Below are 18,533 nucleotides of genomic sequence, written 5' to 3' on the forward strand. Positions count from 1 at the left end.
ATTATACAATAAACTATTTTATAATTCTAATTATAATGGTACACATTTTTAAATATCCTTCACTTTATATATTTGGGATCTGCTATTACAAGTCATCTAGTTAATTATTTGTTAATTATATTCTAGTATATTTATAATTATAATTATAAAAATTATTATTATTATTAATATTTATCAATACAATGTATGCCGAAATATCAAAAATATATAAAATATATTTTTAATTGTTTACAAATACTTTTTTTAATGTTATAGTTATTTAAAATATTTATTATTACAAAAGATAAATAATTTATAGTTTTTTGTTAATTTTATTTATATTTATTTATTCTTAGAAAACTAAATATATTTGGTCAGTTTTTTGCGTGTTAAAACGCATCAATTATGGTACTGAAATATATTTACTTTTTTTTTTTTTTTCAAATTCATTTATCATGAGCACTCTTGAATACGTAAATATCAATGTTTATAAATTGATAATTTTTTTTAATACTGCTAACGTTCAATCAACAAAAAAAAATAAGTTTGGTCCGTAAAAAAAAAGTTAATTTATAATTTTAATTTAATTATTAAAAATATATAACATCTACTACGTATTTATAACAAAAGTAGAAAATATAACAATAAATTATTTTATCGGCGTTGGCAGTTTAATTGCGTATTTTTTTTTCTTTTTACAATTTATATTTTGTAATTTTAAGAAGAAAAATTTTTCAAATTAAATATAGTATTTCCATAATGATTCATGCATATATTTTCAACGTTTATAATTATAAATTTAAGTAGTTAATTTCTAATTTATAAAAATAAAAAAAAATTTTAATTCAATACATAATTACGTATTATTGATGATCAATAGTTTGGAAAAACCATTCAGTAAATCGTCTTAATTGTTGCGCAGCAGCGTGATTCTCATCCTGTAATCTCCGATTTTCATCTCTCAATCTCCTGACTTCATCTTCAAGCGACAGTCGTCTTCTAGTTTCCCGAGCAACTCTTAATTCTAAACTCGACAGATGACCCTGTAAATCAGTGACCGAATTATTAGCAGCGCTGGTAACACTGCTAGTAGACTCATAAATTTTCTCATCACTCCATTCTTGATTGTGCTGCTTGAACCTCTGATTATCATGACTATTAGTCCACAAGTCATTACCTTCATCAGCATCATTAATACTATTCTTACCATCCCTCACAGCTAAATTATTTATTGTTTTCAAAGGCACGTGTGTTTTAGTAACTCTAGGTGAGAGTCTCTCTTCCTTGGTCATTTTATTTTCACTCGGTGCTGGACTGGAGTTATTACTGTTTGAAATAACCGTAGCGGGTCTTGCTTTCGTTAAAATAACTTCTGAAGCCGCATTAACATTTGGATTTGAATTATTATCTTGTCTTATATTTGTTGAGGCTAATACACTTAGTGTCGTCGTAGAAGTACCGCATAAATTTTCTCTAGATCTACATTTATTCTGTATTTCTAATTCATTATTACAATTATTATTATTACTTATATTATTACCAATAACTTTATTAACATCATTACTTTTATCAACTAAATTAATTTTATAATTCTCACTATTATTACCATTGTCAGAGTAATTATCATCATTGACAATATTACCATTGTTATTTAAAGCATTGCAAGGCATTGTATTATCATCAGCAATATAATCTGGATTTATTAATTTCATAAGATCTTCTTGTAGCGTACTAGAAGTTAAATTAGCAGAATTTCTCAGTTGATTTCTAACAATAGATTTAGGCCGCGGCGATTGATTCCGTGGGCTGGAATTTGCAGCAGCAGCAGCAGCAGCAGTAACAGCAGCAGCGGCATTAGAATTATGTGGTACACTACTACCACTACCGCCGCTTCCTGGACGATGTTTACCAGTTCTTCTTACCGCAGAAGAATTTTCGCATGCATTCAATGTTAATTCATCCTCACTTGGCACTGTTGGTATGTCCGAAGCTGTTATTATTGCTGGTGGATTATTTCCATCAAATATTCTCACCTCAGGCGGCAAACTCGAGGACGTATAATCTTTCCTCATATACTCGTGGGCTAATTTACGGGATAAAGCACGTTCAGGTAAATTACTCTTTAGACAAGTTACCTTTTCTCCAATTATAAATTCATGAGTTGGCTCACGTACTGTTCCTCCCGACGCTATTGTACTTGAAGTATTAATACTGTCATCGCGAGATAAATTAACTTCATAATTTAGCCCCAATGCTTTAACACGATTGACATCTGGTGTACTGATAATAACATCGTGATTATTTTTTCTTTCATAATCATTACCATTAAATTCATACCCAACTGATCTTTCTCGATATTTACAGTTAGAATCATTAGAATTATCAACAGCCCGAGATTCTTCATAATTATCATTTTTACCAGTTGCTCTAATTTCATAATCATTCTTTGGCTTCCTTAACACACGACTTGTTTCATTGTCGTAAGCACTGTGAGCGCTCAGCTCATTATCATTAGTAGTGGCTTGTTCACTGTAACGAATCCCATTGCTCTGGACCATTGATTTCGAACTGTAACCAGAGTTTTGATGATTTTGAGCTAATGAAGTTGAAGGAGATAATTTATGATGGGCATGGTTTGATCCGTACCTGTAATGATCTTTTTGTATTCTTGCGTAATTAGCTGCTGGATCATCTTGATTATTATTATTATTATTATTATTATTATTATTACTACTACTACTACTACTACTACTACTACTACTACTATTATTATTGTTATTATGACTGCGATTAGCTTCATCAAGTCGTTGATAATTACTTTCATGAATGACACGCGGTGAAACATAATTCGGTTCTTTAGAATAGTAATCATGCTTTAACTGATCGGTTGTTGATTTACCATGAGACTCACGTTCTTTTAACCTAGCAGGTAAAGGTGGTGGTGGAGCCCCGTCAATGCGATGACTTGCATCTTGTTCAGGAGCCTCGAACAAATCGTACCATCTTTCATCGGTATGATTGCTGGTATTAACAAAAGCTCCAGCAGCGTTATTAACTGTACTGGCAATGACACTAGTACTAGAATTCGCATTATTACTGCTATTATTATTAATATTATTATTATTATTATTATTATTATTATTATTATTATTATTGGTGTTGTTATTATTAATATTACTATTATTAGACGACATTGTAGAGTCTTGTATAAACCTTGGATCGTTGAAAGACCGCGAACTAGAACCAGTACCGTAACCAGAGCTATTGCTGGATCTCGGCGGACTGGTAGATCGCTCGTAACTTTTGGTTTGAGCAGCTTGTTGGCTCGGAACATTTTCGGAGTTGATATTCTCGTAGTCGGTTTCATAATTAGCTGATAAATACTGACACGTTTGGAGCGAACAGCCGCGACGTGGCTGCCCGTCATTAGTCGGCGGTATAACGGTCACCGTTACTTGGGCACTGGTTTTAAGTAGATCGACCATTTGATCGTGACTCAAGGTCGAGACAGCGACCTTGCAAATTTCAACGAGCCTCGAGCCTTGTCTCAAACCCGCTTGCCAAGACAAACCCATCGGCTCGACCTGAGTGACGACACCGTCCGGCTGAACGTGAAAACCCAGTTGCCCTAACGAGTTCCGTTTAAGTGACAACTCAGATGCTGGCGAGCCCTGAGTTACAGCTCGTAGCCGTGCTACTATCTCCATTATTTCGTCTCTCTCCGAATAATCTGGACGTACGTGAATACTTATGCACTCGCCTTGGTGATAATACAGCCTTAAACTGTTGGTCTGGGCGTGCCAGCCCAATACATTAACGCAGGGTGACACGAATACAGTTTGCCGTGAATGTTCTTCAATTAACACGATTGTGTCTACGGAGATTCCCAAATAACAGTCGGTGCTTTGATTGCTCTCTTCTAAAATAACTTGCCAACAAATTGCACCACGTTGGGAGGCATCACAGGCCAATCTTGGTCTTATTGGTGCTTTTTTCTTGCTGCTAAATGACAGCATAGAAAATTTCTGTCCAGTGTCGATGATTGTGGTGGTTAAATAATTAACGGCTAGATCTTTTAGATACTCTTGACGGGTCCTGGTAGCCATTGTAGAAAATTTTTCTGACCTGTGAGCTGCATTCTCGGCATTTATCACCTTGGCTAAAATAAAATCAGCGAATGATTTTCCCTTGTTAAAGGTTGCACCTGGAGGCACGGGTGGTCCAAAAATAGGCACCTCTTTGCTACGTGACACAGCAACACTGTACTGAGTATTGTCTGTACACGGATTTATAGCACGTATGATGATAAATACGTGCTGAAACTGTGATCTGATTCGCCGGGGACTAAACGGCAATGCACCGGGCTCTTGAAATACGATAGTTACGATATCATTACCGATGTGTCGCTTCCTGAGTAATTGTTGTCGATTATTTGGCGTGAATGGTAACATTGTCACTACGTGAAATGTTAACTGAGATCCTCTGTGAGTTGCTGCAACAGCGTGAGTTCCCGTCGAATCTGTTCTAGTATCAAGACCAGCTTTGTAACCTTCGAACCCGCGTAACTTAACTCGCTGACCAACTGTGTCCAAAAATTCAAGAAATGCTGGGCCAGCGTGCTGGTTGTTGTACATTTCTTCCTCGGTCCGTTGACCGGCGCGACAATAAAGCACTCCAACTTTGTAACGGTTTGAGAGACCCTGTTCATCTAATCTCGCAAGAGTTTCTTCCGCTGCGGGTGTTCCTAATCTGAGGCATCCTAATTGTACTTCCGGAGCTACGAGCTCTAGTATTTCTCGAGTTGGAATTCGAGATCCTTGGTGAGTTCGTAAACCTAAAGCTTCTTCGGGTATTGACCCGCGGAGAGTTAGTAATTCAGATGTACGAACAATAATGCGGTAGTGGTTTCCGTCTTTGCGAATGCTTATTGCTACTGGTCCGAGTTGTTCATCCATACCAAACCAATTTTGATGTTCTTTACCTATAAAATATTATAAAAATACATATATAAGTATAGTAACCACATTGTACTATAAATTTACATATTTTTAGATAGAATTAAAATTTTTTTGTTAATAGATCTGTTAAAGGATATTAAATTCTATTTTTATCAATTAGTGCCAACAAAAATTATTTTACTTATTAATAAAACTAGTAACCTTGCAGTCACTATGTGACTGCCGTGACTTGTGAACTATAAATAAATAAAATTTTGCTTTAATAAATAATGACTTTTGTTAAATTTTACTGTACTTTCTTAACTATTGACATTTTTAAAGATATAAGCTCATCCCAATATTACACTCATCAAGAGTTTTTATTTGAGTACCCATATACATTTTTGATATATTTTTCATTTATACTTATATACAATATACATTTTAGATATAAGCTCATCCCGATGTTACACTCGTCAAGAGCTTTCATTTGAGTACCCACATCGATTTTTCATATATATGAAAAATTGATGTGGGTACTCAAATGAAAGCTCTTGATGAGTGTAATGTCAGGGTGAGCTTATATCTTTAAAAATGTCAATAGTTCACGAGATACAAGGTCATTTCTTAATTATGTATCTAGAGATAGAGCATTTTCGAATGCAGCCTAGATACTTATCATAATAAATTGACTATCGGTGAGAATGATATGAAACCTTGAAAAGGCACAAATTCAAGTCAAGACCTTTGCAATGACACTAAATTTCACTAAAAAAACCGATTTTATCATATGACTATCCTGGACACAAAATTTTTCTTATTTTCTTAATAATATAGATTATATTTGAAGATCATTAAATTTAATAAAAAAGTTTATGTGGATTTAAAAAAAAAATCATCTATGAATAATTTTAACTAATAAATAAATTTCTTACCAAAAAAGTATTTTCTGTAATACCGTGCTCCTTCATCGACACTTTCAATCGGCAAGAGTCGTTTACGCAACGGACAAGTATGCTTCCAAAGTGTCTCCCCAGGCATAGGCTCAAGTACAGAGACTCCATAAGACAATGACGGCCGATGAGCACCGACAGTAGGACTGGGCGATCTAGCCAAGGCGACTTCGCGTTCTCCTTCACCGCCAATTTCATTCCGGAAAAATGGACATGACTCGAGTAAATCATTGCTTTTACCATCACCAGGATCATCAACGACTTCATTGCCCTCAGGCGATTCGTTGTCAGGCGTAGGTGCTCGTATAGTACTAGCAGCAGACGCTCCAGTGGCCGTGTTTCTACGCCTAGCCAATAGTATCCCGCGGAGCTTGGCCGCGTAACCGAGATTAGCGGTCAATGACTGGGTGTCGTAGTGCACAAACGCTCGCCGGCGATGTCGCTCCTCAAGATCACTCGAGACAACAGTTGCTGGAGTGGAGACTCCAGCAGGCGGGCTCTCTTTACCGCCCCAAAGTCGGTTGATTTTTAATCTAACTTTGGGACTGGATGCCGACGTCGGTCCACAAACTTCATCGGTAGACGTGCCCGCATTAAAAATACTTGAATCTAGAGCTCCGTGATGATGAAGTTGATGGTGGTGGTGATGATGATGATGCGGGTACAGACGATCCGCAGAAGATCGCCCGCTCCGGAAATCTTGAAGCATCGTAAAGATGTGCTCGCCTGAGGAATTCCCGCCTGGTGGGTTACACTGACCGGCGACCACGTCGATGCTTCCTAGATGTTAATAAAACAATTTATAATATAATAATAAATCAATGAGTTACAACAGCAGCTTCTTTCAAATGATGTCTCAACTTTCACGTTTGACAACATGTGTGTATATAGGGGCACAAAAAACAAGGAAGGGGTAGGAAGGTAGAGATAAAAAATAATAAAAAAACAAGTATGGTTGGTGAATGTATATTATTACTTACCGTGGGATCCATACTCCCGTCGAAGTGGCTGAGCATCAGTCACACGTCCAGAACGCTCTGGACTGTGGGGCAATTCTAAACTGGAATTTGATCTGTGCAAAGTAAGCCCGCCACGGCTGATACGACTCCCACCAGCACTACCGCCACTTCCGCTGCCCATCACCGCCAGCTGAGCAATCATCTCGTCATTCTGTAATACAATCATTCAATAATTCAGTATGCATTAATTCAATTCATTATTTAAGTTTTAATTTATTTTTCTTATTATTTATTGTCATTAGTCATTTCTCAATTCATTATCAATTTTATAATACAGAGATTAAAGATACTACTGTTTGTTCTTGTAGTATGTTACAGATATGTAATACGCATTGTGATTCGAAGCCGATTGCGTAAGTTTATCGATATCATTCGATAATCTAAACGTGTGTAGTCAGAGACGACAGCCAAACCGGCTAAAACAGAGAATACCACACTCGTGTATCGTATCGGGAATTAACACACAAGTTAAGAGAGACCGCATTGCAAGACGTCATCAGCCGCTGTGTGTGCACCACCGACTGAACCAGTTATGCTAATACATACACATCTATACACACATACATTCATACATTTATGTAGCTATATATAATACCGGACATTCTTTTTCGGTTGAAGAATCGAATGAGGCATCCACTGGGCCAATACACTCAAATACTTTAAATACTTGACCTTTGTCAAAACAACTTTTATATACGTACATATAACTTTTATTGAACATCATTCGTTCATTGATTGATTAATCAATTCTTTTTTTGTAATGGTTATTTTTAACCTGCTGTAAATTATAAATCAACATTTTTTACTCCAAAATTCAACTGGAGTTCAGATGAGAAAAATAAATCTTCAATTTTTTGTATTTTTTTCAATCAATTTGCTACTTCTGGTATCATTTATTAATTTACTAATTTAAGAAATTTTATTAATAAAAAAAAAGAATTGAAAAAATATTTTTAATAATTTTTAAATTTTATCTTACTCCAAAAGAATTTCGTTTGACATACTTAAAATACAAAGAATTTTAACTAAAAAAAATAAATAAATGAATAGATTAAACTCTTTTTTAATCTATGAAAAAATGAATAATTTTATTTTCCCGGTAAAAGCTAAAATATGTGAAGACTCATAGAGTAATTACAGCCCTATTCAGCAACAAATAATAAAATTAATAATTATAAAATTAGCGGAGTAATTTGAAGGTTGAATATTTAATATATTAAAGCAGTTAAAAATAATAAATTAGTATAATGAATCGGTGGGAACAGAACGCACATATGCGTGTGGATCCCGAGTTAGAGTTAGAGTCTTGTCGTCGTTGTCTACGTCGACGTAGTGATACTCGTGGTGGTTAGCAGTGATGGAATGGCGCCCTGTACATACGGTATATAATACACTACATACTAGTGTACTGTACAGTAGTGTTTTACGTTGTCTGTCGTCGGGGCATCGAACTCAGACCCAACTCAGCTGCAATACATTCACACAAGTGATGTGTATAAACCATCGCCATCACCATCACCATCACCACCACCACCACCACCAGCAGCAGCAACAACAACAACCAAACCCAACTACATCTCGTTGACTTTACTCAAGTTAAACTCTTACTCGTTGGACTCGTTCACTGGTTAGCTTGTTGTATTCCCTGCACCTCTTTACTTCTTTATATTACTATATACCATCCAGCCATCCAGCTAGTACTCCAATCCATCGCTCAGTGCTTCTTCACTTTACTTGTCCATCGCTTAACTCAACTCTACTCATACTCATACTCATACTCCTTTTCTTTTATTTTAGAAACAATGAGCGCTACCGGTTTGTATAATACTCCATATCCCATACAGAATAATACAATGATCTATGTACACTAAATATAAACCATTCTATCCAACATACCACACATTACACTCCATAAAATTAATTTACTTCTATTATTCTGCTTTGTCTTAAAAATCCGTAATAAGACCGGAATTTTCTCTCAACAACTTACAGCCGTAACAATTTAAATTTCTCTTACGTATTAATTTTTTTTTTTAATTTAATTTCATTTCATTGTTTCCTTACTTACATTATTTACTATGCTTTGATACTATACATATTCACTCTTTTACATCACTACGCATTCACACTACACGTTACTACAAAACACGCGTCGCGTCATGCCGCTACGAATACGCGTATTCATTAGTACATTAATAAATACAATAATACATTGTTATTTCACTTGCAATTAGACATGAATTTGAGTTATGAATTTATCTTCCGAACAATCAACTGAAAGTAAGATAAATAAGTATATCTATATGTTACGCTTGTCATTAACATTCAGATATTTAAAATTTTTTTATCATTTATCTGCATCAAGTATACAATATGTAATCTAAATCACAGCTTAAATAACAAAGTAAATTTTTTTTTAAAATCCAAGTATGTAAAAACCATCAATCATTAACTATTCAAGTATTTTATATTTTTTTCTCATTATAATAAACTATTGGTTTCGTTTTAAAAATTTAAATTACTGGATTTTTAATTTACTATCTTTACATTATTTAAAAACAATCAAAAATACATTAATTTTTATATTTTTATCATAATTTTAACATTTTTGTCAGAGTAAATTTTGTTTTTTAATAATTATAAAAATTTATCAATATAAGTTCATCAATTAAGTCTAAATCGATGAATAATTTAGTAATGTAACAAAGAAATTGAATTAAAAATAATTGTAATCTTATTAAGATATTAGTTGAGGGATTTCCGTAGTGTAGAATGCAGATTAACAAGGTATAGGGTAGTCTGTTGATCTAAAATGTTATAAAATGTGTTAAATAAATAATTTTTCCAAGAAGTAAGACGTAACTATAAATAACCGAAGTTTATAACGTAGGTTTTATAGTCACCGGATTAGCTTTTACTGGCTTCTTTGTCCCCGTTGATGGTTAACTCTTGCCTCTGGGCACTCATCCAGTATATAAAAGCACATATATCCCCTCCTTTACTCCTCAATCCTCAATCTACAATCCTTACTCCAAACTCCATACTCCGTACTCCTTACTTACAACAATATATATTAATATTAAATTATTGTTGTTATTGTTAGTTAGTGAATACGTTAATTTATACGTAGCTTCCGTTTACGTTGGCCAATGAATTAATGAACAAAATTTTCTATTTTTTGCCATGCCTCGTAAGCCACGAACTATTATTTAGTCATTAAAGGAGTAGAATAGTGTTGATGTTGTAGATCAAGACAACATCCTATAAGTACATAATAATAAATCACCGGTAATAGTAGTAGTAGTACAACTACTAGTAATAGTATTTGTAGTGTAGTCATTCAATCCAACTTCTTTCTCTTACGCTTTCTCTTTCTCGTAAATGTCGCTCGCACAATTGGTAAACCGCGTGCTCTCATTTTTATCCTTTTCGCTTTATTATTATCTTGCAATGTTCTATTTATTAATTACTCATTCATTCATTCAATATTTTACATACGCATCGATGCTTATGTACTTAAATATTAATACACGCATTAAAAAGACAATAAAAAAAAAAAAATTAGTCTTAAAACAAAAGCCGATTAACAGTGTCAGGGATTTGAAAAATGAGGTTTCACATTTCTATTTTCTTATAAGTATATATAATCATTATAACTATGTAAAAATAACAATAATAAAATAAACTATTGTCAAGAATTTTAATATTAATAAAATCAGTTTATATACATAAGTACATATGGTTAATTATTCATTAAATGCATAATATGTATTGTGTATATACACTTTTATTATCCATGAGAAAATATGCAAATAATAAGCGATATTTTTTTTTTTTTTTTTTTTTAATGGAAATTATTAACATAAATTCTCTTGACAATTTATGTTATGTACTTACAAGTTATTATTAATAATCGATTATATTTAAATAAATTAAATTTATTAACCTATATTTTATTACGTACTGTTTAATAAAGTTAAAAAAAAAATGACATTAAAGTTAGCAGTCGTTTGACAATTTTTTAATTTTTTTTAATAAATAAATTTGCTCCGAAAAATTATTTCTAAAAAATTGGATTTTTTATTTTCTAAATGTCAATTTTTTTCTCATTTTCTTTGACATAATTTATTTGTTAAAAAAATTCTTAAAATTATAAAATATCTGCTAAATTAATCTTCATAAAAAAAAAGTAAATTATTATTTTCTGTTTAAAATATTTTAACAAAATACTTCAAGTGTTATATGGCTTTAAAAGACACAAGGCCGCTGATAAACGACTGTCATTATTGTCTGATATACCGATAATAACCATACTAGCTCAATTTTAAAAGTTGAAATTATATTTCAATAATATAAGTGACTAAAAGTTTTTCAACTGTGTACAAAAAGTAGAAGAAAAGTTTTTTTTGATGTTGATATTAGCCAGCGTTTTAATATAATAAGTAACTTAATAACGTAATACTAAATGTTTACACTTGAAAATAAATAAAAGCAAAACTCACATTATTAAATAAAGTTGAATGTCGCTGGCGCGACAAACACGGAAATGCGAGCGGTAGCCCGGTCTCTCGTTTCCTCGCCAATATAGTTGAAGTTTCCGTTTCTTGATAAATCTTCCTTGATTAAAAATAATAAAACAAACAGTAACACAAGTATCTTTTAACCAATATCTGTCTTAAATAATAAGCAATAATACCTCATATTATCACTAAAAAAACACGATTTAACAAAACATCAACATCAGCGTCCACTTTCATCTATAATCTATTAACAATAATAACAACAACAGCAGCAGCAGCAGTAACAACAAAAAACATGTATGATTAATCCTAGTGAGCGTACTTATACCAGCCACTTGCATTGATTAAAAACTAGCAGCACGCAATGTAACATCTGAGCCGAGTTGGTTGCTGTTAGATATAATCATCCAACGATTACATGGTGAACGTCACATACACATTATGTACACTAAGCGGAAATATTAAAACAAAAACAAAATGAAAAAATAATATCTTGCGTTTTAAAAAGTCGAAAAAAAAAAACTTCCACTGCACTACTACGACTTGTTAGTCGTTACTTGTACTCGTTATATATTTACGAGAGTCCTATCCGCATCCAATCCACTCTTACTCTAATATAAAATATAAACTGGTAAGTAAGCAGCAGCAGCAGCAGCAGGAGCAGGAGCAGCACCGTGTCTGTCACATTCTACTATGAAATACATGAATAGAAGGAGGTAGCCGTGATGTTTGAATGGCCTCGAGAGTCGTTGGAAGACAACGGAACTCAACGTATACGTGAGACCATTTAAAAAAGGTATCAAAACGCATCTGAGACGCCTTTGGGTAATTAATAAGGCCAAGGAAACTATTTATCCTAAAAAATAACACAAATTAAACAATGCTATAATTATCAATAAATTAAATAAAAATGAATGTCATAGCATACACTTAATTAATTAAAACTACGCACCACATGTAAGTAAAATGGTTATAACACAAGCACACCACACATGTGAATCAAATGGTATGTATTATGGAATCTTTTGACGATACGAGCCGTGATGATTTTATTAATTTATTTTTCTACACTTTTTAGTTTCAGTGTTTACCTCCTACGCGGCTTCAATAACATTTTCGTCTGCCTGCTGCTGGTTCGTAAATTCTTGAAACTACCAAGACGGCACATAACTTGTGCACATGTGGACTTTAAATCTGGCGTGTCCGTTGATTTCATAACTGTTACTCTCCGTTCTGTAGTATTAATATATATACATATATACTTTAATAAGTTATATTATATATTTCATAAATAATAAACACTTGAGTACCTACTCTATTGCAATAATATAATTCTATGACCGTTCGGATTTAATTGTCCACTCCAATCCACTTGGCAATTTTTTTTATTCTAAAATAAAACCCACAATGTATATACTTATACTCTAACACTTAACTTTTACAAAATTATTTTTCCTTGCATTCTTTGTGTCAAAGTCAATAGGATTGTAAGAAGAAAAAAAAAAGGTTACAGAAAAAAATTTCTTTGTACTTAGCAAAGTTATTTGAGAGAAGCTTGACGGGGTACTATATACGTTCTTTTTCTTTTCCTTTGAATTGTATTGTCGTAGTTATGTTATAGAGTATTAGGTATAGGTAAGTATTAGGTATGGGTAGGTATACATCCACATATATACGTACATATATACGTACACATTTAGGTATAGGTATTATATACTGACACTGGTGGTAGTAAAGGCAGCTGTGTTACAATTACAATGAATGCGAAGAAATGTCTGAAAAAGAAATAAAAAATTTGTGTGATTTAATTGGCACGTGAAAAAAAGTAAAATAAATTAGAGTAAACAATAAACATGATATTACATTACTATATTTTGGAGTGTATTAGTAAGTAAGCGCACAGAAAAAATCCACAATCACATAATATTAGGCACTGTTATTAAATGCGTAGGAAGGTAAAATATAATATAAGTGAAATGAAAGAAGAAGAAAATATTTGTTCGCGTCGTGACGGCACGCACCTCAGAGCGCTCACTACACGAGTGCAACTGAGCTCGACACAAACCGATGTTCAAAAGTTGGTGTTGGTGATGGCGGTGGAGATGGCGATACCAGCGGGGGTGAAAGAGACGAGAGACCGGTGAGTTGATGCCAAACGATTGCGATGGCGACGCCCGATGTTGTTGTATTAGTGCTGTAAGAATTGCTCTGCTGAATAGAATAGAATAAGAAGGAGAATCTCTGGCTCAGGAATAGTAAGAGCAAGAGCAAGAGAAAAAGCAAGACTGTTTAGTTGTATACATACCTATGTACTACGTGAACGTGAAGATAAGGCTTCTGAGGATGAGTAGAGGATGGATCGGCTCTGATGTGAGCTGTTGATGTTTACGGTTGATGCTAGTTCACTACATATACGCTTTAGACTCTATATCTACTCACAGTTGACGGTATAGTATGAAGTGTGTAATCTTTTTTACACGGTGACGATGATGACGATATAATACTGTGACTATGCTAGTTGGAGTAAAAAATACTCCATCCCATTACATCCCGGGAGAAGGAGTATAGGATAAAACCTCTGTTAAGACAGAGACATATTTATATACATTGTATTTATATTATAACAAGTAAAGGGCAATAATAATTATTATTAGTATATAGCAAAGCATAGAGAATAATATATGAATGTAAATATAAATATATATATATAAAATGTAAGACAGTAACAAGTCACTGCGGTGATATGAAGGTCTTGTCCCCTCCAAATCCATCTAACTTTTTACGCTCTTCTATTATTATATTATTCTTAATCCCCCTTTATATCTTAGACCACACCGTCGGATATATGTACATTATAATATATGTATGTATAAATATATTTTACAAGGAGTTATCGCACAGTAAATCACATTACTAGGTTTTCTATTATTCAGAGAAACTCCCATTCCATATAATATAATGTATTTGCTCTGAAGATTGGTCAGCAATTCCAGGCATTTCCGAACCCTGTGACTCATTCCTCTCTCTTTTTAATAAAACCGTTTTTTTTTCTTTCTTTACTTCATTTTCACACGCCTGTCGTATAAATACCTCAACAACGTATCATGTATATACTAACATCACATGAATTTTCTGGTACTCTAATAGCCATTTTTAGCTTCACTTATTTTGTTATTTTCTTTTTTGAGCAATACGAGTACGGGAGAATGATGCCCCTGTCCTACATGTTACGGTAGTACCCACGCTAATTACACCATCATAATCATAATCACAATCATAGTCATAGTCATAATCATAATCATAATCATGATGGTGGTGATGATGATGATGATCTGCATTTGAATAAGACGGAGGTGGATAAGTTGCTGAATATTGGAATAGACGATTCTTAAATAATGAGATTTACAATGTAAAAAAAAAAAAATATAAACTTTCGAGATTTTATCGTTGAATTTATTTGGAATTCATAAATAATAAATGGATGTAATGAATAAAAGAAGAATAGGATGCGCGTAAAAGAGTAGGTTTATTTTAATACAGTTTTTTTTTTTTAATTTTATTTTATGTATCGGAGGGAAAAAATAAAAACAAACTCAGTTGACCGGTTGATAGTGCGTATAGTATGGCATGTGTTTAAACCGGATGTAATGGTATGTAGATTCAGTGAATGAACGAGCGGATGGGTGGTAGTAGGTACACTCCCTATTTCCTTTTGCCAAAAATATTTTTCTTTGTTTCAGAGCAATAAATTCAATCGAGTATATACTTTCCTTCTTTTCCTGTTTTTTTAAATTTTTTATTTTTTATCATCATCATTATAATAAAAAATTATTGTTGTTTTGTTATTTACAAAATAAAAAATTATTTATGTGAATTTATGAGATCTCTAACTTCACTATCCATTTCATGTTTCTCACGTTGTTCTGAAAGATCGAACATCGGCAGTGGTTTCATGCGTCTTGTTATTCGCTCTATTTTTTTCGTCATTTCTATTTCAAGTGGTCTACTTATAAAATTGATAACTCTGCCATTTGGTTTTCCACCAACTCTTCCGGTTCTTCCACATCTGAAATTATTCAATTAATTATCATAATTCACTTTTTTGAATCATTATCTTGGATTAAAAATTTATTCAAAAAATTTCAAAATTTTTTTTCAATAAAAATAAAATTCTTTACTAGTAAAAAATTTTTTTTTACGACTGAAATATATTAAAATAATTTTTATGTTTAAAATAATTAATTACCTGTGTATATATTCAATAGTACTTAGCGGAAAATCAAAATTAATAATACAGTCGACCATAGTAGTATCTAAACCTCTAGCTCCAGCATTTGTCGCCGATAATATATTAACTTCACCATTTTTAAATGCCCTGTACTTGCCGTTTCGTACCAACGCTGGAATCGAGCCATGTAAATTAAATGTTTTTATATTCATCTGATTCAAAAATATGGAAATCCAGTCACACGTTGCGCTATCATTACTGAATATCAATGTTGGTTCTCGTCTTAGCGCACGTGGTTTTACTAATTTCAGAAGCATTGGTGGCTTCTGTGTTGATCCAAGTCGCATAAACTTTTGAGGCACCAGAACTTTATGCGTATTAGCCGTCGAGATTTGTACAATAGAATCCGTCTTAAGAATACAATAAATAAATAATAAAAATTTACTCGAGATAAACAAATAAATTAATATCAATTTGTGAGATACATACATTAATACATTTACTTAAATATTCGGGCATTTCTGTAGGAAAAGTAGCTGAAGATAATGTTAGTTGACTACTTTCCGGAAGGTTATCGTTAATTTGTTCATATCCAAACTGAAATTATATTTCATAATTATTGTTAATGACAAAATATCAACTATTAATACTTTTAACCCGTGGAGTACACTAGGATTCATTTTGACCCCAGAATTTTTTTTATCCTAAAATATTTCTTGAAAATAGGTTCGTTTTTAATTAATTTTTTCAACATTAAAAACTATTTAATTCAGAATAATAATGATTACATTAAAAAGAGCATTGTTTTACTTATCAAAAATGTAATAATCTGAATTTCGATAAAATGTATAGTTTCTGAGATACACGGAAAAAAGAAAAATAGAAAAATTACATTATATAATGTAACGTGGCACTCCGTGATGAAAACTGAAAAAATTATAGTTTCAGATTGTAATTATTACAGATTTTAGAAGAATTACATTGTAGAATGTAATATTTACATTGAGAGCTCTGAATTATTATTTAGTAATTTTTTATTTAGTAATTATCTAGTAATTTTTCTAATTTTTAATATGACGGGACTCCTGCAAGTGCCCAATTTTAAAACACAGTAACTGCGGAATTTTTATATCTGATTTTTTTTAGTATTGCTGCATTTCTTATAACTTGTAGACCTTAATTTCAAGTATTTTTTCTTAAAAATATTTGTATTCAAGTATTTTCTATTCATAAATCAAATTTTTTATCAATTTGGCGCGCAAACTTTTTATTAATTAAGAAAAATTTTTAAAAATCTTAAAATTGCCAGTTACTGTGTTTTGAAATTGGGCAGCCGACCTATTACTATTTATAATGTAATTTTTCGAGTTTTTTTCTTTTCCATGTATAGTTCTTCGAAAGTCAAGTAGGGTCAATTTGACGCCGTGTGTACTCTAAAGTTCTATTCGGAGGTGTATACTCCAAGGATTAAAAATGATAATGAATAATTTATTAATATACTTTGATTCTTCGAAGAAAATATCCCAATTTATCATCAAAAGTCTCGTCAAAAAGTGCATGAGCTTCATCCAAAACTACATGGCGCACGTAGTCTAATTTGTAAAGCCTCGCAGTTGTTAATTTACTTACAACTCCAACTGTACCGACTAAAATGTCAACATCTTTCACTGATGGATTTCGCATCATCCTTTTAGTTTTACCTCCACTTATTGCTTTGACACTGATATCTAAGCCCATGGCCAGTTTTTTTGCTTCAGTCTAAATAAAAAATCATTTTATTAATGTTTATGCTGATTTATTTATACTTATATCATTATTAAAAATTTATTTACTCCAATTTGATGTGCTAATTCTTTGCTGGGAGAAAGAATCAAAGCCAAAGGAGAATTAGCCGGTCTATCTTGGATCTGTTTTTTCCATTTTAATATTTGAGTCATTATAGGAAGTAAGAACGTCAATGTTTTTCCACATCCTGTTTCACCAGTTATAAATATATTTTGTCCATCTAATATTTCAGATATTCCACGTTTTTGTATCACTGTCGGATCCTCAATGCCGACTGCTTTAAGATTTTCAATTAAGCGTTTATCAATACCTAAATCACTAAACGAATTGTGTTCACATTTTTCATCATCTTCCTGAATACAGATATAAAATAAATAAATTAATTGATTAATTAAAAACAAAAATAAATAAATGCACAAACCTCAAGTACAGGAAAAATTGTAAAATAATCCCCTTTAGATTTAATATTATGCCAACTCCCAGATGCTATTGGGATGTCTTCAAATTTTTTATACACTTTACCAGGATAAAAATTAAATATCTTTTTTCTACATTGTATTATTGGTTTGACAGAATCAGTTTTATTTACTTCTTGAGTATCATTGTCATCATCATCAAGTTCTGGATACATAAGTATTGAATTTTGTCTCCATATTGCTGACAACTAAATTTTAATAAAAAATATGTGTAAGTAAAATTTTATTTTTTCAATTTTTATCAATAATTCAAAATAAAAATATTAAAAAAAAAAAAACTTTTAATACTTACAGAATATTTTCGAAGGTTATGAATTCCACTAACTTCTGCTACTTGGCACAATTTACACAATTGCCGAAACATATTTATGGCTTATGATAAATAAAAAAAGTAATCAACAATTATTAAATTAACAATTTTTCATGAATGTCATTATTTGATTACTTGTTTTGTGGAAATAAATACAGAGTAAAAAATAATAACAATGAGATACTACACATGGCACAGTTATCTAGCTTACCAACAAAAAGGAAATTAAAATAAAAATCAAATTACTTCGCGCGTAAAATTTAAAATAACAATAGACTTAGAAGCTATTCTTAAATGCATTGTAAGTACCTTTTTATATTATAAAT

The 18,533-nt window shown here is 32.1% G+C and overlaps 2 protein-coding genes across 6 annotated transcripts; both read right to left on the bottom strand.

Annotated features, from left to right (window-relative positions):
• Positions 1-809: 809 nt before the first annotated feature.
• Positions 810-13,183, bottom strand: LOC123275048 (signal-induced proliferation-associated 1-like protein 1). Of its 5 annotated transcripts, none has more exons than XM_044742944.1 (6): positions 12,723-12,927; positions 12,500-12,641; positions 11,391-11,505; positions 6,850-7,039; positions 5,852-6,649; positions 810-4,960 (listed from the first exon to the last, which is right to left on the bottom strand). In XM_044742944.1, exons 2-6 carry the CDS (start codon positions 12,622-12,624, stop codon positions 843-845), a joined length of 5,346 nt encoding a protein of 1,781 aa, XP_044598879.1. In that variant the 5' UTR covers positions 12,625-12,641; positions 12,723-12,927; the 3' UTR covers positions 810-842. The 5 variants fall into 5 exon arrangements, with proteins under 5 accessions (XP_044598879.1, XP_044598881.1, XP_044598882.1 ...); XM_044742946.1 differs by lacking the exon at positions 12,723-12,927 and adding an exon at positions 11,585-12,264 and having other exon boundaries at positions 12,500-12,588; XM_044742947.1 differs by lacking the exon at positions 12,723-12,927 and adding an exon at positions 11,585-12,264 and having other exon boundaries at positions 11,391-11,501; positions 12,361-12,502.
• On the bottom strand, positions 13,101-18,410 carry LOC123275050 (probable ATP-dependent RNA helicase DDX28). The gene is made up of 9 exons (XM_044742950.1): positions 18,190-18,410; positions 17,843-18,085; positions 17,469-17,774; positions 17,137-17,394; positions 16,126-16,233; positions 15,655-16,046; positions 13,714-15,474; positions 13,272-13,602; positions 13,101-13,183 (listed from the first exon to the last, which is right to left on the bottom strand). Exons 1-7 carry the CDS (start codon positions 18,259-18,261, stop codon positions 15,270-15,272), a joined length of 1,584 nt encoding a protein of 527 aa, XP_044598885.1. The 5' UTR covers positions 18,262-18,410; the 3' UTR covers positions 13,101-13,183; positions 13,272-13,602; positions 13,714-15,269.
• Between the last annotated feature and the right edge of the window lie 123 nt (positions 18,411-18,533).

This window comes from Cotesia glomerata, linkage group LG1 (assembly GCF_020080835.1).
Source record: "Cotesia glomerata isolate CgM1 linkage group LG1, MPM_Cglom_v2.3, whole genome shotgun sequence".
In the NCBI taxonomy this organism is placed as follows: domain Eukaryota; kingdom Metazoa; phylum Arthropoda; class Insecta; order Hymenoptera; family Braconidae; genus Cotesia; species Cotesia glomerata.

Coding starts and splice junctions, on each gene's coding strand:
- LOC123275050 (XM_044742950.1), bottom strand. CDS start 18,261: ATGTTTCGGCAATTGTGTAAATTGTGCCAAGTAGCAGAAGTTAGTGGA. Junction 17,775..17,842: donor CAATTTTTCCTGTACTTGAG/GTTTGTGCATTT, acceptor ATCTGTATTCAG/GAAGATGATGAAAAATGTGA. Junction 17,395..17,468: donor AATTAGCACATCAAATTGGA/GTAAATAAATTT, acceptor TTTTTTATTTAG/ACTGAAGCAAAAAAACTGGC.
- LOC123275048 (XM_044742944.1), bottom strand. CDS start 12,624: ATGAAATCAACGGACACGCCAGATTTAAAGTCCACATGTGCACAAGTT. Junction 11,506..12,499: donor TTATTGAAGCCGCGTAGGAG/GTAAACACTGAA, acceptor TTTTTAATCAAG/GAAGATTTATCAAGAAACGG. Junction 4,961..5,851: donor TTACAGAAAATACTTTTTTG/GTAAGAAATTTA, acceptor AATATTTTATAG/GTAAAGAACATCAAAATTGG.